The 23,781-nt window shown below is 41.4% G+C and overlaps 3 protein-coding genes across 7 annotated transcripts in view; 2 read left to right on the forward strand and 1 right to left on the reverse strand.

The window, feature by feature from the left end:
- Positions 1–23,781, forward strand: part of LOC128595776 (sulfotransferase 2A1-like) — a 370,742-nt gene that overhangs the window by 195,283 nt on the left and 151,678 nt on the right. The window lies entirely within an intron of this gene.
- The window catches only part of LOC128596568 (sulfotransferase 2A8-like), a 210,618-nt gene that overhangs the window by 114,206 nt on the left and 72,631 nt on the right, over positions 1–23,781 (forward strand). The window lies entirely within an intron of this gene.
- On the reverse strand, positions 1,238–22,020 carry LOC128595781 (sulfotransferase 2A1-like). Of its 4 annotated transcripts, none has more exons than XR_008382983.1 (7): positions 21,792–22,020; positions 20,010–20,218; positions 17,044–17,170; positions 11,780–11,874; positions 10,161–10,338; positions 6,415–8,038; positions 1,238–5,791 (listed from the first exon to the last, which is right to left on the reverse strand). XR_008382983.1 is itself a non-coding variant. In XM_053604751.1 (6 exons), exons 1-6 carry the CDS (start codon positions 21,925–21,927, stop codon positions 7,926–7,928), a joined length of 858 nt encoding a protein of 285 aa, XP_053460726.1. In that variant the 5' UTR covers positions 21,928–22,020; the 3' UTR covers positions 5,798–7,925. The 4 variants fall into 4 exon arrangements, 2 of the variants coding, with proteins under 2 accessions (XP_053460726.1, XP_053460727.1); XR_008382982.1 differs by lacking the exon at positions 1,238–5,791 and adding an exon at positions 5,798–6,200; XM_053604751.1 differs by lacking the exon at positions 1,238–5,791 and having other exon boundaries at positions 5,798–8,038.

The raw sequence follows: 23,781 nt of genomic DNA on the forward strand, positions 1-23,781 counted from the left end.
GGAGCGACCACACTTGCTCAGCTCCCACCTCCTCATCCTTCTCTTCCCCAAGTCTTTCTTCAGTTCCAAGGCAAAGGTCAGTGCACAATGCTTTTAACATGTATGACCAATGCATTTCTAATGTTAATGTGCCTGTAACCACCTGGAGACCGTGTTGAAATGCATTGTCATTTGGTAAGTCTGGATGGGACCTGAGATTATGCCTTAGGTCATGCTGCTGTGGCTGTTCCAGCATCCATAGCTGAGTGCAAGGGTAGGAACCATTCCACATACTGTGCCAGCCAGACACAAATCAGGACTAAAGTGACATGATAATGCCAGAATGTTAGAAAACCATATTAGGTGGGTTGTGAGGGCTCACGTCTGTAATCCTAACACATCGAGGAGTGTGGCTCGCTTAAACTCAGGAGTGTGACATCAGCCTGAGCAAGAGTGAAACTCTGTCTCTACTAAAAATAGAAAAACTATCTGGGCCTTGTGGAGGGTGCCTGTAGTCCCAACTATTGGGGAGGCTGAGGAAAGAAATCGCCTGAGCCCAAGAGATTGAGGTTGCTGTGAGCTGGGACACCACAGCACTCTACCCAGAGCAAAAGAAAACCGATTTCATCCCCAGTCAGAATTTGTAACTGCATTGTATACTGGATAAGCCCCTTCTTGTTATTCTAAAAAAACAGTGAGAAAGTTCTCTACAAAGAGAACTATGAAACTTTAAGAAAAGAAATAGCTGAGGATGTTAACAAATGGAAAAACAAACCATGCTCATGGCTGGGAAGGATCAACATTGGTAAAATGTCTATATTACCCAAAGCAATATATAATTTTAATGCAATTCCTATTAAAGCTTCATTGCCATATTTTAAAGATCTTGAAAAAATAATACTTTGTTTTATATGGAATAAGAAAAAAACCTCGAATAGCCAAAACATTACTCAGAAATAAAAACAAAGCAGGAGGAATCACGCTACCAGACCTCAGACTATGCTATAAATCGATAGTGATCAAAACAGCATGGTATTGGCACAAAAACAGAGAAGTAGATGTCTGGAACAGAATAGAGAACCAAGAAATGAATCCAGCTACTTACCATTATTTGATCTTTGACAAGCCAATTAAAAACATTCAGTGGAGAAAAGATTCCCTATTTAACAAATGGTGCTGGGTGAACTGGCTGCCATACTGTAGAAGATTGAAACTGGACCCACACCTTTCACCATTAACTAAGATAGACTCTCACTGGATAAAAGATTTAAACTTAAGACATGAAACTATAAAAATACTTGAAGAAAGTGCTGGTAAAACTCTTGAAGGAATCAGCCTGGGTGAATATTTTATGAGGAGGACTCCCCAGGCAATTGAAGCAGTATCAAAAATGCACTACTGGGACCTGATCAAACTAAAAAGCTTCTGCACAGCCAAGAACATAGTAAGTAAAGCAAGCAGACAGCCCTCAGAATAGGAGAAAATATTTGCAGGTTATACCTCTGATAAAGGTCTAATAACCAGAATCCACAGAGAACTCAAATGTATTAGCAAAAAAAGAACACGTGATCCCATCTCAGGGTGGGCAAGGGACTTGAAGAGAAACTTCTCTAAAGAAGACAGATGCACGATCTACAAACACATAAAAAAAGCTCATCATCCTTATTCATCAGAGAAATGCAAATCAAAACTACTTTGAGATATCACCTAACCCCAGTAAGAGTAGCCCACATAACAAAATCCCAAAACCAGAGATGTTGGCTTGGATGTGGAGAAAAGGGCACACTTCTACACTGCTGGTGGGAATGCACACTAATACGTTCCTTCTGGAAGGATGTTTGGAGAATACTTAGAGATCTAAAAATAGACCTGCCATTCGATCCTATAATTCTTTTACTAGGTTTATACCCAGAAGACCAAAAATCACAACATAACAAAGACATCTGTACCAGAATATTTATTGCAGCCCAATTAATAATTGCTAAGTCATGAAGAAGCCCAAGTGCCCATCGACCCATGAATGGACTAGCAAATTGTAGTACATGTATACCATGGAATATTATGCAGCCGTAAAGAAAGATGGAGACATTACCTCTTTCATGTTTACATGGATGGAGCTGGACATATTCTTCTTAGTAAAGTATCTCAAGAATGGAAGAAAAAGTATCCAATGTACTCAGCCCTACTATGAAACTAATTTATGGTTTTCACATGAAAGCTATAACCCAGTTATAACCTAAGAATAGAGGGAAGGGGGAAAGGGAGTGGAGGGAGGGAGGAGGAGGGCGGAGGGAGAGGGATTGGTGGGATTATACCTGCGGTGCATCTTACCAGGGTATATGTGAAACTTAGTAAATGTAGAATGGAAATGTCTTAACACAATAACTAAGAAAATGCCAGGAAGGCCATGTTAACCAGTGTGATGAAAATGTGTCAAATGGTCTATAAAATCAGTGTATGGTGCCCCATGATTGCATTAATGTACACAGCTATGATTTAATAAAAAAAAAAAAGAAGAAAACATTCTGAAGACAATGTGAGTTGAATTCATAGGAGTGAACTGGAAATTCACTAACAAATGCAAGGACATAAAAATGTGTGTATATAAAAAATAGTTTTAATCAGTGTTATTTTTTAAAACATTTTTAGATTTACAGAAAAATGGCAAAAAGATTCCAGCTGAATCCCATTGTCCATACCTCATTCAGATTTCCTGAATTTTTTTTTTTTTTTTGAGACAGTGTCTCACTTTGTCACCCTCGGTAGAGAGCCGTGGCGTCATAGCTCATAGCAACCTTAAACTCTTGGGCTCAAGTGATTCTTTTGCCTCAGCCTCCTGAGTAGCTGAGACTGCAGGCGCCCACCACAATGCCTAGCTTTTTTAGAGATGAGGTCTCACTCTGGCTCAGGCTGGTCTCGAACCTGTGAACTCAGGCAATCCACCTGTCTCAGCCCCCCACGTGCTAGGATTATAGGTATGAGAACTGCACCCAGCCCAGATTTCCTGAATTTTTACCTAATGTTCTTTTTCTTCTCCAAAACCCCATCCCGGTCATCAGATTACATATCATCATCAAGTCTCTCTTGGCTCCTCTCAGCTGTGACTGTTTCTCAGACTTCCTTTGTTTTTGAGGTCTGACAATTTTGAGAAGTACTGGTCGGTTATTTTGTAGACTGTCCCCACAGTGAGACTGATTGGATTTTTTTTTTTCTCATAATTAGACTGGGTTCATGAAGAGACAGGTCATAGACACAAATGGCATTATCATCACAAAATATCAAGAGTACTTACTATCAACATGGCCTTACATTGGTCATCTGAAGTCACATGTTTCAGATTTCTCCACTGTAATTTTCCTTTTCCCCTCCTCCCTTTCTCTGTGGGCCTGTCTTAAACATCTGTTCTGGACTTGAATATATTCATAAGATCACATTGTATAACGCCCAATAGAGAAACATTCTGCAAAATAATAAGCCTGTACTCTGAATTGTCACATGGTCATGAAAACAAAGAAATGGAGCACAAGTCTCAAAATGAAGGAACATGAAGCTAAGTGCTGTGTGTGTCCTGGACCACACATGCACACCATGTTGTAATTATGTCAATGGATCAATTGCTCAAATCTGAACATACAATGTGGATTTAGATGATGTTGAATAATTTTGTATCATTATCAGTTTCCCTGATTTCTATAATTTTACTGTGGACATACAACACTTATCTTTGTTCTTAGGAAATACACACTGAAATTTTGAGAGATAAAAGAATAATTGGCCAGGCACAGAGGCTTGCAACTACAATTGTAGCACCGTGAGAAGCTAAGGTGGGACAATTACTTGAGCTGAGAAGTTCAAGACCAGCTTGCGCAACAGTGAGACGTCATCCCTATGAAAAGTAGAAAAACTTGGCCTGTGACCCATAGTCACAGCTTAGTGGGAGGATCACCTGGGCCCACAAGTTTGAGGTTGCTGTGAGCTGTGATGACGCCACTCTACCCTTGCCTGGGTAACAGAGTGAGATTCTACCTAAAAAAAAAAAAAAAACTATCCTCCTCAACAACTGAGGCAGTAACAACTATATATTTACATGAAAAGAATAAAGCTGGAAACTTACCTTATAATGTATACATTACTTAATTAAAATGGATCGAATAACTGAAATATCCTAAAACTCTTAGACTAAAGATATGGGTAAATGTCCATGACCTTGAATTTGCCAGTGATTTCTTTCCCAAGGAAACATCAATTCACATGCTAAGGAAGAAGAAAAAAATAGATGAATTGGTGCAGGTTGAAGTGAAAAACTTTTGTGCCTCAAAGAACACTACTAAGACTGTGGAAAAAAAACCTACAGAATAGGAGACAATATTTACAAAATATATTTCTGAACAAATAAAGAATTCAACAATAAAAGTCAATTAAAAAATGGGCCCAAAACTGAAGTAGACATTCAAAGAAGATAAGCAAACAGCCAACACATGCAGGAAAAGTGGTTCAAGGTTATTAGTCATTAGGGAAATGCAAATCAAAAGTACTTCCTATCCACCAGGGTCACTGGAGAACATTGATCCAACCAATAGGACTTAATTTGTCTTTTCAGAATACTACACCTAAAAGCAATATAATACGCATTCTTTTCAAGTCACAAGGCTTATTCACCAAGACAGGCCAAATGCTCTGCCATCAGACAAAGCTCAACAAATGTCATGAATTGGAAATAATATAAATTACTCTCTTACATTAACAGCATTAAATTATAAATCAACAACCATAAGATATCTATAAATCTTCAAAAAAAATTTTTTGCAGTTTTTGGCCAGGGCCAGGTTCGAACCCGCCAGCTCTGGTATATGGGGTCAGCGCTCTACTCCTTTGAGCCACAGGCACTGCCCAATCTTCAAATACTTTTAAATTAAACAAGAAATTTCTGAATAACCCATGCATCTAAAAGTACTAATAATCTTCGTCCATTTTTTTAATTGTACGTTCCATTGTGACACCGAAGTAGGCTCTGTCTTCCAAAGACATACAGCGTCTTGCTTTTCTCCGTGTACAGTGAATTGTGAGGTCATGTGCCCTTCATTGCAATCCCATTGCCAGACAATTGATCTTTTGCTTGGAAGAAATAATGTATAGATTCCTGTGTCAGGCAATCCAGCATTCTGTCAGCCCCCAGATAGTAGTGGTGGCTGAGGCATTATATACAGGAAGGTGTCAATTATAATGCCGACCAGTGCCAGCTTTGTGTTGAAATGGGTGTGATGTGCTGAACTTGCTGCTCAGTGATTGCTTGGCACCCCCTTGAAGGATGCACTGCATGAAGGACTCAGAGTCGGTCCAGAGACCAACACATCAGACATGAGAAAGCAGCAACAGCTGGGTCAGCTGTCACCATAGGATCCCCAAGCTTTTAAGACCATGTTCCTGGTAACTCCTCATTCATGAGCCCATGGGAGCTCACAGCAGGGTGGGAAGGGAGCACCCCCTCTGCAGTGAGGATGCCCTGAGTGGGCACAAGTGTGAGGCACAGAGCTCTGCATTCTCCTGTCTCCCCAGTAAGTCTGCCCACATGCTCCTTCATCAGAACAGTCCTGATATGCACTGAGGAAGAAGCTAGGTCTGTTCCTTGCAGATCTTGTCTGGCCAAGCCACTTAAGATTGTCCATCTTTAGCTCAGGACAGTCCTATGTCAGGAAGCAAAATGAATCAGATCACTGTGGTACAGTATGAGCTTCACAAAGTCATTTATGGTGCAGTCTTACCAAACGTTTCTGCTCTGAGTCCCATTATGTCCTCAGGACCAATTTTGAGTCTATAAGAAACTGTACAAGGGAACCTGCTAAATGTCACCCCAAGAAAGCAAAGCTCTCTGCATCGTGCTATGCCAAGGCCTTTCCCCTGTGTGTGAAACACGGGTTCAGGCCAATGGAGTGAGATGATGTTAGGGGCATTGGTTGTTGTGGGTTAACTTGGGTTTCAAATACAGTGGACTCTGGATGATGTAAGCAGAAAATGCATTTATTGAAATAATAGTGGGACCCTACATAATCTCTACAAAGTATAGAGAAGCTGACTTAGAAAACAAAAAAGAAGAAAAGGAGCAAGGCGGCCCCACAACCAATACCACATCCCAGAACAAGGCCTTTGAGGACCTCACTGCCATCAAGTGCTGGACACTTTATCACTGCAGGCTCCATGGGTGAGGGATCCTGAAACCACCCCTGGAAATGGAGAATTTTTTATACTGGGAGTGAATTTCTCTGCATTCATTGTCTATGCTCAACTACCAGAGCAAGAGAACAAAAGAAGGTTGAGAACTGTTTGCCATGAGCAGATGCATGCAAACCTACCCCTAAGGGTCGAGGGAGCTGAGAGGCCAGAGAAAGAAGGTAACAAATCGAGTTTCTCAGGAAGAAATACTAAATAGGGACTTACGAAAAACCTGAAGTGATGTCTTGGTGGTTGAGAGACATTAGGTCCTCACATTCGCCCTCTAGAAAACATCCTGGTTTCTACACCAAGGTTTTAGGGTAAAACAGAAGCAGCTGGTCATGTCTTAGATGGGCTTTGGAATGACCACTGGAGAGATTAGATAAGCACAGAAGAACCTCTGTAAGTTGACCTCCTGAAGGACTTTAATAAACTGGTCAAGACACACAGATGGTCAACAGAAGGAACTAGGACTTATACGTACATGTGGTGCATGTTGGTCCATGAAAATTAGCTTAATGGGCTTGGTACCCATAGCTCAGTGGTTAGGGTGCCGGCCATATACTCTAAACAGACAGGTTCGAACCAGATCTGGGCCTGCTAAATAACAATGACAAGTTCAACAAAAAAAAATTGCCGGGTGTTGTGGCAGGCACCTGTAGTCCCAATTACTTGGGAGTCTGAGGCAAGAGAATTGCTTAAGCCCAAGAGTTAGAGGTTACTGTGAGCTGATGCCATGGCACTCTATTGAGGGTGACATAGTGAGACTCCGTCTCAAAAAAAAAAAAAAAGAAAAAGAAAAGAAAATTAGGTCAACATAAGGAAGTGGTCAATGTAGGGAGGTGATCAACTATGGAGGGTGTACTGTACATTTATGAGGGGTTGTGTAGGCTGTAGGCATAGTTGAAAGACTTTGCTGCAGAACATTTTGCCATGTAGGTGTGAAATGTTGGTCAAGGTGGTTTATCTTCAAAATGGCCTCACTCATTTTATGGAACAGTCTGTTTTTCTGTAGAAATTATGTTCATAAGTCCATAATAATAATAAATTGTAAAGATACACCTGATGAGAAGAGAAGGGGCCTTAATTGCTTCTATGATTTATTTCTTATTTTTATTATTCTTGGTCTCACATCTATAACTGTCACTCTTTCTAATTTTTATAAAAAAAATTTGGCCAGTCTTCACAGCTCATCACTGTAATACTGGGACTGTGGGAGGCTGACTGTGGGAGTATTACTTGAGGCCAGACATTGGAGATCCTCCTGAGTAAGAGGAGGAAAAAAATAATAATAATAATAATTATGTGGGAATAGAAGTGCACACCTGTAATGTCAGGTACTCAGGAGGCCAAGACAGGAGAATTTCTCAAGCCTAGTAGTTGGAGGTTGCAGGGAGCTATGATGACATCATTGCATTCTAGTTCCAGTGACACAGCAAGAATCTGTCTCAAAAAAACTTGTATTTTGAACACACTTATGGATAACACTTATATTATTTCTGTAGCATTTTCTATGTTTGAAACACTACAAACATTTAGGGTCTGGGATCCCATGACATGTGTAGGGGTACTATGGTGATTTTTAACAAGGAACTGGTCAAAGATACAAAGATTTGATCATTCAAGGCTCCAGGATGAAATAGTAGGTTTTATGCAATGACCCCCAATTGTGCACACATGTAGAGACAGGAGAACAAATATCAGTATCCATATAAGATCCAGAAATATCATAGACGTTATTCCCATGGGAACAGCTCCCGAGGAAGATCTGCCATCTTTTCCTGGAATACTTTATCAAAGGTTTCAGCCTGGGCTATCGTAAAGTAATTTTTCCAGTCCCCAGTTACTCCTGAAAAACAGGAAACAGACCTTCAAGTCAGGTGCAGCTGAGTCTTAACACATATCCTCCTTGGTATGTTCCTATTGTCCACTGTCCATGGACATTGTGGCTAATATAGCAGAATGAGCAGTGATCCATTGGTGGGCCCTTGTGCCTCCTGGCAGCACACCTGTTTACACGTCTCCCTGCCTGGAGGAGACTTCTTATTTTCTCCTCTCTCCCAGCCCCTCCTGTACATATTCCCTCCACAGTCATGCATGAAATGTCTGCTGACACACCCAGAATCAAGCCATTTGCCACCACCCCTATTTCTATCACCCTGACCCAAGCCAACAGCATTTCTCTCCTGCATTAAGGTGACGGACTGTAAGCGGTCTCTCTGCTTAGGATTGGTCTCCCTTACAAGTTAGTCTCAGATGGGAGTCCCCTTGATCCCTTGAGAAGGGAAGACACATCTTGCCACTTTCCTGTTCAAGCTCTTTCAGGGCTCATGGGTTTCACTCAGTACAAGTGTGTCAGGCTCCCAGTGATCTGTGTCCCTGTTGCTTCTCTGATTAAATCTGCATGCAAATGCATAGGGAATAGGAGGGAGGTAAAGTGAAGAAGAAGGGGCAGTAGTGAGTTCTCAACTAATGTGTGCAATGTAAGGGTATCAGGGCTCAACAACAACTTGAACTATACCTTTGGAAATGCATTTGTGTCTCAAGAATGGAAGAAAAAGTACCCAATGTACTCGCCCTTATTATGAAACTAATGTAGGACCTTCACATGAAAGCTATATCCGAGTTATAACCTAAGAATAGGGAGAAAGGGGAAAGGGAGGGGAGGGAGGAAGGAGGGAGGGGGAAGAAGGGGGATTAATGGGATTACACCTGCGGTGCATCTTACAAGGGTATATGTGAATCCTAGTAAATGTGGAATGTAAAGGTCTTAGCAAAATAACTAAGAAAATGCTACAAAAGCTATGTTAACTAATGTGATGAAAATGTGTGAAACGATATATGAACCAAGTGTATGGTGCCCCATGATCATACTAATGTACACAGCTATGGTTTAATAAAAAATAAAAAATAAAAAAATATAAAAGAAATGCATTTGTACCTTCATATTAATCTAAAAATTTTTTTAAAAAAGAAGAAATGCCTCATCAGGTCAAAAATGCAATTGTGGGACAGGCATAGGATAGACCTTCTCATTCCAAAAGAGAGTAATTTGAAGAAAGAGGAAGTCATGGGTCCACAGCAATACAAAACCCAGCAAAGCCAGTTGCGTTAGATGTTAGGGCTCAGACTGACCTCTTTGGTCTCTGTCCTCCTGGCCAACTGGAATAGCACAGGCCCTGACCTGATCAAGGTCCTGAGATGTTTTAGAAAAATTTCATTATTTTCTTGCATGGATCACCATCCCTGATATATCTGAAGTGTAGGATTTGGGGAAAACAGTTTCTTCAACTCCATCTAATAAGTATTTTCATTTGTCTTGAGCTCAAGTGTAGGGATATGGGCAAGTTTTAATTACAGGGGGACCTTACAATGTCTGATAGACTCACCTCTCCTTTTTCCAGCTAAGTCAATCCTTCATTCATGTCTTTGTTGTCTACACTAACTGCGCAGCAGGTAGCCCTCATAGAAACACCCCAATTTCATCCTCCTTCAGCCTCAGTCACAGCTTGTAAACTTGGCAGAAGTAGCTAATTAACCTGGTCACTGTTTTTAGGACACCCTCCTGTGTCAATTCAAAGGGGAGGGGATTTATCAGGTGTCCTCAAACTTTTTAAACAGGGGGCCAGTTCACTGTCCCTCAGACCATTGGAGGGCTGGACTATAGTTTAAAAAAAACTATGAAAAAATTCCTATGTACACTGCACATATCTTATTTTGAAGTAAAAAAAAACAAAACGGGAACAAATACAATCACACCGCCTCATGTGGCCCGCAGGCTGCAGTTTGAGGACCCCTGAATTTCTCATCGCTCAGGTAGCCATCCCAGGATGGATCAACTTTGTCCAAGTGCCTGCAGCCATGAAAAGACACCCCTTAATTAAGCAACAGGAGAAATGTTCTCAACTGTTAGCACAAGAAAGCCCTTCTTGTATTCTGAGACATGTTGAAACCAGAGCATTTGCTTTTACCTTTTCTCAGAAGTGGGTTTTTGTGAACTAAATAAGCATCACCCAGCAGGGAGAAATTGGACATCTTGTTTTCTCTCATGGCCTGGAAGGAGCTGTTCTTGAGGATTAGGCTGAGTTCTTCTGGCTCTACCTTCTTACCCAGGAAATGACAGATCTTCTCCACAGTTCTTTCTGTGTCCTAAAAGAAGGAAAAACAAGAGAGAGGATGTGAGAGAGAAAGACGACAGAGAGACCAGGATGAGAAGGAGGATGAGGACCAGGAGGGGGAAGAAAAAGAGGAACAAGACACAGGAGTGAGACGTGATGGAGTTGAATACAACCAGGAGAAACAGGTAAATAAGAGAGAGCAGAACGTGTGTGAAAGATGCCGGGATCCTGATGGATTTCTCACATGCTTGAGTTTAGAAGAACTTAGCAGTAAACTAAGTTCTAGGGCCTAGGGTTTCTACAGAGACTTTGAGAAGGGCTCCTGGACAATGATTAGGATTAAACAAGGAGAGGTTGTGGGAGAACTTCAGAAAGATTCAATGAATCGAATTAAAATCCTGGCTGTGCTGTATTAAACCATATTATTCCTCATGATTCTCTGTATTTGAATAATGCATGGAGTTTTACAACATATTCTCATGTATTATCTCAATAATTAGTAGTTGGTTCAGGATCCTGAGAGGTTATGCTAAGAAAATAGCTTTTATACCAGAAAGACATTCCTCTGAATCATAGACTTTTCTCTTAGAATTAAAATGCTTTAATTTTTTTCTTTATTTGACAAGCCCCGATTTTCGTCTAACAAAAGGATACAAAACTGTGGAAATAGCTAAAATTAAAGTTCAGTGTATGAGTTGAAAGGAAAATTACAAGAAGTTATGACATCCTGGACCTGAGGGAGTTAAACATGTTAAGAAAGGCTTCCCGATCACAATGATTCATGCTAAGGCCATTGGGGACTGGACAGAGGTGGGCAGAGGAAGGGGATGGGAGGTGATGTTTCTCAGGTAGAAGCAACATCCAGTATTCACGTTGTTTTCTCTTTTCTCCAGGATACCACTAATATAGGACAGTTTTTTCTACAATAGCCTACTCACCCTCACTGGTCCTGAGCATCACCTGGCAGCTGCTCCCGTCTCTCAGCAGCCCCTCCAGTCCTCGGCATCTCAGCACATTCACACAGATTGATCTCATGCCTTCATTTCTCTTCGTACTAGCCAGGCTAAAATGTCAGACAGTTGAATATATCTCTGGGACTGAACTGTAACCACCCAGTTCTGTCCCTTCCCCAGGGCCTTCTCATTACTGAGTCATCAGAAGCACCATATGTCCTGCCCACAACCACCACTGGGTGCATAAGCCCTGGTCCTCTGCCTGGATGCATGGGAAAACCCTTTAGATGTTTGAAGAGAAAGTAAAGAAGAACATAGAAAAAAGAGCATGAATCTTGGGAAATGGCAACCAGATATGGGGCAATGGAGACCAGGGAGCTAATCCCACCCTTAGTGACTCTTCTCCAGGTTGAATTTTGACTGAGAAGGAGAAATGGACATGCAGAGAAATGGAGGGAAGTCAGAGGAAGGGAAGATGGAGATGAGAGGATGTGCACCGACTACTAAAATGATGGTTACCTGTTTCAGCTCCTCATAACTCAGCATCAGGAAGTTCTCCCTCTCTCTCATGGACACCCAGCCACGAACGTGGTCAAACCATGACCCATATGGCACTGCATGGGGGAGGCAGAGAGACAGACAGGTTAATTCCATCTATTAGGCTAACTCCCCCACCAGCTTTATTATCATATAATTGAGAATTACAATTTGTATATATTTACAGTATACAACACGATGTTTTGATACATGCATACACTGTGCAGTGATAAAATGGAACTCATTAACATATTCATCACCTCACGTACTTCCCATTTTGTGATATTCAGAACATTTAAGATGGATTCACTTAGCAATATTCATGTACATAATACATGATTATTGACTATGGTCTCATTATTATTAACTATTATTAACATGCTGTACCATAGCTCTCCTAACCTTATTCTTGTCTAACTGAAATTTTGTACCCTTTGACCATGGTCTCCCTAATCCCACCACCCCAAATATAAATATATAAAGTTCAGTGTGTGAGTTGAAAGGAAATTATAAGAAGGTATGGAACCCTGAACCCGAGGCAGTTTAACATGTTAAGACAGGCTTCCTGATTAATTCTTTTTGAACTTTTAAAATTTAATGCAACTCAAACCAGGATGTCTGCTTCGTTTCAGCTCCTTCACTGCCAAACCAAGGAGCAGAGACTGCTTTAGTTTCTCCACCTTTTCTTTGTCTGTGACGACCAAGGTATAAAGGTACTCGCTGCATCAAACTTTAAACTTCACATCATTCTTATTTTTCTTGATCTTGACAGACTTGGCATCCTTTCACTTGGCTGTGAGCAGAAAGTCCTTGATTTCCTCAGTTTCCGAGGCATGGTGACGAAGCATGTGGGGGGAGGGCGTGGACCCTCACAGCAAGCAGCGAGAAAAGAGAAGAAAGGAAAGGCTTTTTCTTTTTTTTAGTGGCATAAGACAGAAACCATTTATTTTCTCATGACGCTGCATTGGGCAGGATTCACAGGGACAGCCCTTCTTTGCTTATGCAACGTTAGCTGAGCCATCTCCACTGGAGTTGGAGGATCCATTTCCAAGATGGCTCACCCATGTCCAGAGAGCTGGCACTGGAGACCAGTTCCTCTCCATGTGGGCCTATTCTCAAAGCAGATTGGGCTTCCTTGACGCATGGTGGCCTTTTCCTCCTGCCCTGAAGATTCTCCACTGACATGGAAGTGGGAGATGACATAGGTCCTGCTGGAGGGCCATGCATGAGCTACCTGATAGGGTGGGGGAGCTAATGCCGCACTGGGTGGAACTTTGCTCAATGGGAGCAGCAGCTGGTGGGTAAATTCCTCTTCATTTCTTTCCTCAGGTGGATTGTCCTGAGCTGACTTCATTCAGGTGACCTCCCAGAAGATACTTCCATAGGATCAAGCAGTCAGCCATGCTTGATGCCAGGTGGTGACCTGCTTGGTGGTGCACCCTTATATTGGCTCTTCCCCCTTCCTTGAGATTGCACACTTAGTAAATGCACACATAATAAACATAGGCTTTGCTTCTCGCTCTGTTTTCTGGGGAACCCAGGGTCTGGCAAACATTTTCAGCGAAGGAAACAGGAAATGTGTCTACTATATATATATATATATATATATACACACACACACACACATATATACAATTATATACAAATGTCTATGTACTGAAATACAAATGTGTATACATATATTAGTATGTACAAGGAGCCTCCATATACGTAAGGAGCTCCCATAAGCCCTTTTCTTGGCTTCAGCCATTATTGGTGGATTGCTATTTTTTTTAATAGCAAGAAGGTTTTATAATTCGGCACAAGTAAGGAGCACACTGGGGATACATCCTAAAGCAGTGTGTCCTGATGTGTTGTTTAGGATATATATACCTTATTTATCTGTTTACCCTTTCCTTCCAACTGTTTCATGTTAGAAAACCCCCACACATCACAACATTTCATCTTTACATACTTTGAAATATCTCTTCAGAGTAATTGTCACTGTCAATTACATCATCACACCAACCCTCCTAAAATACTTCTTTATTATATTCTAATACATAATCAGTATTCACTTTTCCTAGATTATCTCATAAATGTCTTTTTCTGTTTGGTTTCTTTAAAGTGTGATTCGAATAAGATCCACACATAACCTTTGGTTAAGGTGGATCTTGGTTGAGGTGCCAAGCAAGCGACACCTATAACCACCTCTGGGAAGGATACAAATTGCAGAACAATGCCTGCCACCAAGAGCAGGAGTCCTGGGGCATCAGCCTACGCTGTGGTTTGCAGGTGTCAGGGTGGCCAAGAAAGATACAACTCACACAGACACTGGATGGAGCAATGCTTTACTCACATAGTGAAGTGACTGAGCAAGGTCAGCATCAGTAGTGAGCATTGGGCACCCCCATAGCTATAGGCAAATCCTATTCCCTGGAATCCATTTTTCTTTTCATTGGAGATAGTCTCACACTGGGGTGCAGTGGTGTGATCAGAGCTCACTGTAACCTTGATCTCTGGGCCTCAAGCCATCTTCCCATTTCAATCTCCCAAGTAGCTAGGACAACAGGTGGACACAACCATGCCTGGCTAATTTAAAAGATATTTGGGGGGTACACTGATGCTTGCTTTTCCATTCTTACAGTACTTTATGTATGAGCATGTTCTCCTATCCTGCAGATAGTGATTGTGAGTCATTCCTTTCGATTTTCCCTGTGGACATGTGTAGCTTAGAGATGCACGTGATCTCTCTAGGGAGGTCGGACCAAGAGAAGAGGACCCCACAGTCCCTAAAAGCAAGCTCTGAGTCTCTGGTGCGAATGATCCCACAGGTCAAGATTCCCACAACATAGGTAACAAGAGGTAGAAAGCTCCGCCCGAGCTAGTGCCCTCCTTGTCCCTAGAGACTCTTTACCTGTTGAATGAAGATATGTACTAAGAACAGGGCACCCCTAAGGCCCTGTTAACTCAAGTGTGACCCAAAACTCTGTGCAAGGACCCAGGGTCCACAGCAGGAACCCATGTTGCCTGGATCTAAGGACAACATTCCTCAAAATTAAATTCCCAAGGGATCTTCACCTGTACAGGGAAAGGTATTTGGTTTACTACTCTACATGGCCACACAGGGTCAGAATATTTATGTTGGTTGAGAACAATAAAGATTTTGGTTCTGGTGGTTCTTGACTGGATAAGAAAGAAAGGTCTGTGCATGGGTTTGAAAGCACAGAGAGGAAAGAAATTGGGATAGTGATGAGGTTTGCAGGATGTGTCCTCATCAATCACCACTATGAACTGGACTTTGCAAGATTCTTGGTGGCAGTTGAAGCATGATGCCAACTTTTTGTATGTACCAAATGGCAAGAGCAGATAGAACGCTGAGAGGGGAAGTGCTCTCCTTGTGCCTGGGCTTCCCACATGTGGTTTCAATGTTGATTTTTCTGTGAAAAAGTAAACTGAACCAAGGAGGGATACATGGCTGCAGAGTTCAGCTCCGATCAATAGCAAATAGGATTTGAAGATTAGACTTTATGCTGAGGGGAAACAATCAAGGAATAGTGGGAAAGAGAAAATGAACTCTCTAATGTGTAATAGATAATTGCAATATAGCTTAGCAGGGGCACACTGTATGGAGGCAAGGACACTGCTAATGCCTTTGTTATGTTAATCTTGGTAAGAAATAACAGTGCCTCTGTTAATAAAATGCTATAGAAGCAGTAATAAATGGCTATTAATCATTTCAAAAGGTGGTGCTGATTGCTAATTACGTAGTAAGAATCCTTCTACCACCTGAGGTCCAACAGTGAAAAACTCAGACTTTACATCGTATTGTGCAGATACACAGAATAAATGAATGAATACCTGTTGGTGATGCGTATTACTAAGGAAAAACTGCTCAAGCAAAAATAATGGGGTGGGCATTTTATATAGTGTCACAATAGTAGGATTTTCTGAGTACAGAAGCACTTTATCATAGACCACATTAAAGATATTAATCAAGGTGGTGGGACTTGGTTACTAATTAGCTAAAGGTAAATGGTGAGAGGCAGGGAGGAGTGGGGTGGGAAAACAAAGAGCATGTGAAATGTCAGAATCATGCCAGCCCTTGGGTGAGGGGAGGTGGGTCTACTTATTGGTGGACATTAATGTGCAGTAGAAGCAGTTTGGGGAGTGAGGAGAGATGCCCTCAATCTTGCACACGTTGAATACCAAGCATCTATGGCTCTCTTCAGGTTGCTGGAGCTCTGGAGAAAGATCACAGCCCAGACAGGAGATTTAGCAGGCAGTTTTGATTTGGCTCAATCCGTAAGGCGCCGGCCCCATATACCGAGGGTGGCGGGTTCAAACCCGGCCCCGGCTGAACTGTAACCAAAAAATAGCTGGGCGTTGTGGCGGGCGCCTGTAGTCCCAGCTACTGGGGAGGCTGAGGCAAGAGAATCGCTTAAGCCCAGGAGTTGGAGGTTGCTATGAGCTGTGATGCCACAGCACTTTACCGAGGGCCATAAAGTGAGACTCTGTCTCTACAAAAAAAAAAAAAAGGTGCCAAATTGCGAGAGCTTAAGGAAGCCCAGGGACTCTGCATAACTAAAGAATAGAGATTCCGACGATTAAGGACACGGTGGGGGTGAGGGAAGGGGAGAGCAGAGAGAGAAAGAAGGAGGGAGAGGTGGGGAAAGGAAGAGCAGAGAGAGGGAAGGAGGGAGGGTGGTGGGGCCTTGGGGTGTACCACACCTTTGGGGGGCAAGACACGATTGTAAGAGGGACTTTAGCTAACAAATGCAATCAGTGTAACCTGGTTTCTTGTACCCTCAATGAATCCCCAACGGACGGAAGGAAGGAAGGAAGATTCCAGAGTCAGGCAAACCTTTTTGAGACTGATAGAAATAGAGGAGTAAGGGACTTTGAAAAGAGGCATTTTCTGAAAAACAAAGGGACAAAGTTAGAAAGTCAGGATTGCCTTGTTTGAGAAGCCAATGAAAAGCTGACTTTCAGAAAGCCACACGTTAGGAGAGGGGAGAGGAATATGTTAGTACTAGAGATGTTAGACTCAACAGATAGGGTTGACGGTTTATCAGGGACAAGCGCAGGGGCTGGCTAAAGCTCTGCTGCCACGTAAGAAAGTAGGTGGACGTTGCAAATTTGGGTTCCAACGGTGACAGAGCCTTGCAGCCCTGGGCTGGTGATTTGTGGATTTAAGGTGGGTGTCAGGTGAAGTAGGAGAACGGACTCCGCACGCCCCCTGGCGTCCATATTTTCAGCACACTCACCATTTCCTTCCAGGAACCATTCAAGGTATTGTTCCATTGACTTTGGTTTCTTAGCCAAATTCACGGAATTCCAGAAGAAATGGCCAGATACAATAATATCTTTGGGATTTCTGATGACATAAATTACCTTAAAGGGAAAATGGGAGAAAGAAAAATCAATATATTTATTTCTCTCCTTTTGATCTTCATAAAAATGGAGAAAAAGCCAATTCTTAAAAAATACTTACTAAACATCAATGGATTTTTTAATAAATTACTCAATACCTTCATTAATCAAATATAAAGTTAAAGTTTTTGTGAAGTAGTCACTGCTCCAGGATTATAACAATGTAAGAGGAAAGCATTGTCCTTCCCTCTGGGGTAGTCTACTCACAATGGGAAGCAACTAGAGGGTTTGAAAATGCGAGTGGGATTGTATTTGTGTAGATACGTGAAAGATCACTAGCAGGAGAATGGATTAATATGTTATGATGGTTCATAGATATATAAAAATATATATCCATATGTTCACCCAAGACCATGGATGATTCTCACAGACATCACTTTGAGTGAAGGAATTCAGGCATCCAATGTTCATACAGCATGACTCTATTTGGATGAAGTTCAAGAACAAGCAAAACTAAGCTATGGTTCTAAGTCAAGGCAGTGTTTATCTCTGTCCGTGGGCATTAACTGAGAAGGGGCATCAAGACATCAGGGGAAAAGTTCTAAATTAGGACTTAGATAAGGGTTATCAAGTGTGTACACATATAAATACCCATCAAGTTAATACCTAAGATTACTGCACACACACACACACACACATATACACCTACTCACACACACAAGGAAGATTACTTGACATTTGAATACCTAAATTTTCCTTTGGACTCTGCACCCTCCCACTTCGTGCCTTTATTCTAGTCCATCTCTCTCTCTCTCTAGTCCTCAGTTTCCCCACACAGGGATTTACCAACACGCATAAGACACATGTAAACAAGTGTGCTGTTACAAATTAATTGTGCTGCTGAGTTTGGTAGAATTCCAAGACAGGAGAGTATGATGCTAAGTTTCTCAATTTAATTTAAAGTGAAAAAATTTTAAAAATTCACAAAACAATAAACGCCTAGGAAAGCAAGTTTTCTTCCTTTCCTTCTTTCCATCCTTCTTTTTTTGCTTTCTTTTTAAAATTTATATTTACGTTTATTTGCTTTCTTTTTAACATTTATATTTTTTAGTAAAGCCTGTTTCTAAAATTGATCTGATGTATATTAGACTCTGAATAACAATTATTCCTTCTGGTGATTAGTGTTCAGCCACTAGGGAGATCCATGTGGCTGCTCATCTCCAAAGACAGCTACACTCAGTAAGACACAGAGGTTGGAAAATCTATCCAGGGCCCCGGAGCAATCACCTTGGATTTCAGCATTTTTAAATATGCTAGTGCCCATATGAACCATTCTGCTTCTTCACAGTAGCAAGAGGCATTTATTAAACTAAGATCTACTCACTATTTTTTTTTATTTTCTTGCACGCATGTTTAAACTGATCACTATCTTAGAGCAACAAAAAGGGGCTTATCTAGTATGCCTAATCTGACAATTAAGTCTGAGAACTACTCATCCTACAATAAGTGCTACATAATAAGACGTTCTGGGCTCAAAAAATGAAAGATTATTCTGAGGTTCAAAACAAAAAGAAAATGCAGTCTCGGGTCTGTGTGGTCAGTGTGGCCAATAGTCCACCTGGGTGCAGGTGGTGTGAAATCCCTAACAGGGAAAGAATTTAACACATGGGCTATGGCGGTTGGGGGTTTAAATGGTCAGAGGCAGAGATTGTTTCTTATTTCATTATTTCGTGGGTGGGACATGCACTCAATCCTTCCTGGGCTGGTCAGTTCTACCTGGGCAGGGCAGTAATCTGATTTTATCACATACTTCATTGCTGAATATCACTATGTTCGCCTTCAAATTCTCCCCTTGGGAAGCTTTGCACCGACACCAGTGCCCAGTCCACCCTTCAAAGCGGGGTTGGAACTCTTTTTCAGGAATGACCATCAGAGCTGTCCTTATATTACCTTTGATGTCCTGAATGTCATCAAAATGTCTTCTTTTCAATATTTCCTTTACCTTCAGTTAAAAAAAATATGTCATCTGGGAGGCAGATCAGGTGGGTAGGGAGGGTGTTCCAATACGGTTATTTGCTTACTGGCTAAAAACTCTCTCACAGGCAGTTTAATTGGTCTGCTATACTTCTCACAGTCAGCTGACAATTCTGATTCACAATTTCCATGAATTTTTGCAATGTTTTCATCAGTACTGCTCTTTACCGGCCACAGTGATCTCTCCTCAGAAAACCATTTAATCCACATGTACACTGCCATTTTCTTCATGGCATTATCCACATAAACTTGGATTAACATGTTCCTGATGTCACTTTCATTCTTGCCAAGTTTACCAATAAATGTAATGTTTCTTCATTACTCTAATTCAAGCTCTGACAACTCGGATGGCACGAATAACACAGAGCAACAATAATGAACATCGCTCAGTAAGACATACCACACATGGACAGGAACGCAGCTATGAGACATTGATATACTAATGCTGGGAATCCTTTCCCAAGTTGTTTGGATGGTGCTGCCAACATAAGTGCATGGTGGCAAGTTCACAAACTTAATTGTCAGGCCCTCTTATATAATACACTTATAAGTGCTAGCTGGGCTTAAAATACAGTTTCCTAAGATTCTAGCAGGGCATTTTATTCCAGATTTGTATCTGGCCAGCATACTACGTGGAAAGGTTCACACCCTTGCTCTCAGCTGTAATCTCCAGAACAGCCACACTGGCATCACCTAATGCAGAATCTCAGGTCCCATCCAGACCTACCAAAGGACAATGCATTTCATCAAGGTCTCCACATGATGTACAGGCACATTAACATCTGAAAGGTATTTACTGTACATGTCATGACCACTGTGCACTGACCTTGGCTTTGGAACTGAAGAAAGACTTGGGGAAGAGATGGATGGGGAGGTGAGAACTGAGCAAGCGTGGGCCCTCCATTTTATTTGCTGACGCAAACCCATACTGAGTCTCTATCCAGGGTGAGTGTTTCCAGATGGGCACAGACTGGATCCACTTGGTATCCCCCTTGGAGTGAATCAGGCAGAGTATCTCTATTAACCAGTTTGTTCCTGGATAAAGAGGGGGAAATGATGGTCACTCATTTCAATGTGACCTTAAGAAAAATTATGGCAAAATATACATAACATAAAATGTAACATTTCTAAGCATACAGTTTAAAAGTGTTAAGTATGTTCCTATTGCTGCACAACAAATCTCCATCACATTTTAATGTTGCAAAATGGAAACTCTGTACTTATTAAACAACTTCTCATTCCCCCCTATTTCCATTGCATCTATATGCCACATATTTTTATTCCCCGTCTGTCAATGGGTGTTTGTGTTCCTGCCGCCTTTGGCCATTTGTTTAAGTCTTTGAATAAGTTCCCATTGCTCTTGGCTTTTCAGGGCCCTGCCACTTGCAGTGCCTTTGGCCTCTATCTGCCCCATTTGCAGACTCTCACCCTCCAGACCCATTCCCATGGAAATATCATTTACAGCTTCTAGTCCCTTGGATTTGTCCTTTTCCAATTTCTGCCCATCACCCATCATAATTGTTCTGTGTGAAAATATTCCTCTTCATTAAGTAGTTTCCCTCTCATTGTTTCTATTTCAATTTATATCCTATCTCTTCTACTAGGATTTCAGGGGGTCATCCTTCTCCCTGCTGATTACACACACCTGAATCAGCCTTTGGATTCACTTCTCTGGGTTCTCCTAAAACTGTAGATTACCCCCTGTGAACATTCATCTTACTGGGTAAATCCCTGACTGAATCCTTTTCTCTGAATGTACATGATACTAGGCATTGCTCTCCCCATCCAACCCCCAAAGCATTGCACATTGTCTGGCATATAGAAAGTGCAACAGTCAGGCCTGGAGTAGGTGGCTCACTCCTGTGATTCCATCTTCAGGTGGGAGAATCACTTTTAAGGACAGAAGTTTCAGGCCAACCTGAGCAATGCAGCAAACCCCCATCTCTATAAAAACAAAAACACAGCCAGGTGCAGTGGCTCACACCTGTAATCCCAGCACAGTGGGAGGCTGAGGCTGGAGGATTGCTTGAGCTCAGGAGCTTGAGGCTTGTCTGAGGGTGATAGTGCAACCCCCAAATCATGGAAAAACCCAGCCAGGCTCTGTGAGAAAGCTCCTGTAATCCCAGCAGCTTCAGAGGCTGAGGCAGCAGGATGCCCACAGCCCAAATCTGAGGTTGCAGTGAGCTCCGACACCATTGCACTCTGCTCAGGGCATGGGGTAAAACTCTGTCTTGACAAAAAAAAAAAAGGGCATTGCCGGTGGCTCAAAGGAGTAGGGCGCCAGCCCCATATGCCAGAGGTAGTGGGTTTAAGCCCAGCTCCCGCCAAAAACTGCAAAAAAAAAAAGGCAACTCTGTAAAAATAAATAAATAAATACACATTAGCTTGACTTGGTGGTGCATGCCTGTAGTTCTACCCTCTTGGGAGGATCTCGTGAACCCAGGAGTTTTAGGCTTCAGAAAGCTATGTTTGGGCCACTGCACTCCAGATGAGCCAGAGTGAGACCCTGACTCGTAAAAAAAAAGAGGAAGAAAGTGCTCCAACCATCTACTGCAGGGATGAGGAACACAGTGACAGACTTTCTCAGTTCAGGGCTCTGTTTTCTTACCTGATTTGGGGTAAGTCACTGTTACAACATCATCATCCTCTACCATAAACTCTTCTTGTGCTTTTCTGAGGATTTCAAGTTTGAAATTGACCCTCGGGAAAGGTATCCCTTCATACCACAGATTGTCATTGGCCATGATCAGCTCCTTGGGCTCAGTGTGCGGGTTTCAGCTGCAGACACTGCTAGAGGCTGTGGCAGCTGCTGGCAGGTAGGTTTTCTATTAAAGAGGAAATAATCATTAATCTCTGCCCAGTTAGTTGTGAAGTGTGATGGCTGATAAGAAGTAGATATTGTGACCAGTAGTCAAAAGGTCAATGATATTGAGCAATTGTGGACTCATAAAATGTTCTAGAGGTGATCTCAGCTTGAATTCATAGGCATGAACCAGAAATTCAGTAACAATTCCAGGAACATTGAAATATGTGCATATCTAAAATGTTTTAGTACACTTTATTTTTTATAACAGTTTTACATTTATAGAAAAATTCCAAAGAGAGTAGAGAAGGTTCCCAAAGTGCAAGCTTCATTCCAATTTCCTTAATTTTTAGCTAATATGCTTTTCCTCCTCCACAATCCCACCCAGAACAGCACATTACATGTAGTCATCAAGTCTCTTTAGGCTCCTCTTGGCTGAGAGAGTTTCTCACTTTCTTTGTTTTTGATGACTCTGACAATTTTGAGGAATACTGGTCAGGTGTTTTGTAGAATGTCCCTTCAGTGGGATTTGTTGGCTAATTATTTGTTCAGATAATTAAACCGCATTCATAAAGACACAAAGGTTATAGAAACAAATGCCATTATCATCACATAATAATCCAGGGTACTTAGTATCAACATGGCCTAGCACTGATGATGTTAACCTTAGTCACCTGAGCTCATGTGTTTCAGATTACTCCACTGTAATTTTCCTTTTCCATTTCCCTTTCTATGTGCGCAAATGTTAACCTAGAATTCTACTCTTGAACTTGTTCACAAGATCACATTGTATAGGCCCCAATAGAGAAACATTCTACAAAATGATAAGCCTATCCTCCTTAAGTTGTCAAATTGTAAAAAAAAAGAAAAGAAAAGCTGATTATATGTTTCAGATTGAAGAAAAATGTAAACTAAATATTGTGTGACTCTGGGACCATGTATGTACACACATGCTATAATTACATCATTAGAACAATTGGCCACATTTGAACATACAGGATGAATATAGATAACATTAAATAATATCCTATTCACTATTAGATCCCCTGATTTGTAAAATTTTGCTGTGGATACATAGCCCATATACTTGTTCTTAGAAAATATACACTGAAGTTTTAAGAGATAAAAAAAAATGATCCCCTGGGCACAGTGGCTCACACCCATAGTCCTAGCATTCTGGGAGGCTGAGGCAGGAGAATCACTTGGGTCTAAGAGAGTTTGAAATTTCAGTGAGCTATGATGATGCCACAACCCTCTAGCCTGGGCTACAGAATGAGACTTCATCTCAAAAAAAAAAAAAAAAATTTTTTTTTTTTTTTAAAAGAAGCCACCCTCTTGAACAAATGAGGCAGTAACAACTGTATATTTATATACAAAACAATGAAGCTGGACACTTACCCTACAATATATACAAAATTAATTCAAAAAAGATCAAATACCTCAAATTTTATAAAGCTCTCAGAATAAAACATATGGGTAAACCTCCACGACCTTGGATTAGTCAATAGTTTCTTTGCTATGACATCAAAATCACAAGCCACAGAAGAAAAGAATAGATAAATTAGAGTTTATTGATGTTCAAAACTATTGTGCATCAAAAAACACTACCAAGGGAACAGAAGAAAACCTACAGAATAGGAGAAAATATTTACAAATTATATATCTGAACAAATAAAGAACTACAAATCAACAACAAAATGCCAATTAAAAACTGGGCCCGAAACATGAATAGACATTTCCTCAAGGAAGATAAGCAAATAGCCAACAAGTGCAGAAAAAGAGGCTCTAGAATATT

Source organism: Nycticebus coucang, chromosome 10 (genome assembly GCF_027406575.1).
Source record: "Nycticebus coucang isolate mNycCou1 chromosome 10, mNycCou1.pri, whole genome shotgun sequence".
In the NCBI taxonomy this organism is placed as follows: Eukaryota; Metazoa; Chordata; class Mammalia; order Primates; family Lorisidae; genus Nycticebus; species Nycticebus coucang.

What these genes read in the sequence shown, in the direction of transcription:
- LOC128595781 (XM_053604751.1), bottom strand. Translation starts at nt 21,927, where the DNA reads ATGGCCAATGACAATCTGTGGTATGAAGGGATACCTTTCCCGAGGGTC. An exon ending in GTTATGAGGAGCTGAAACAG is followed by an intron (nt 10,339 to 11,779) that starts GTAACCATCATT and finishes TCCTTCTTTTAG; the next exon opens with GACACAGAAAGAACTGTGGA. An exon ending in AAACCCACTTCTGAGAAAAG is followed by an intron (nt 8,039 to 10,160) that starts GTAAAAGCAAAT and finishes CCTGTTTTTCAG; the next exon opens with GAGTAACTGGGGACTGGAAA.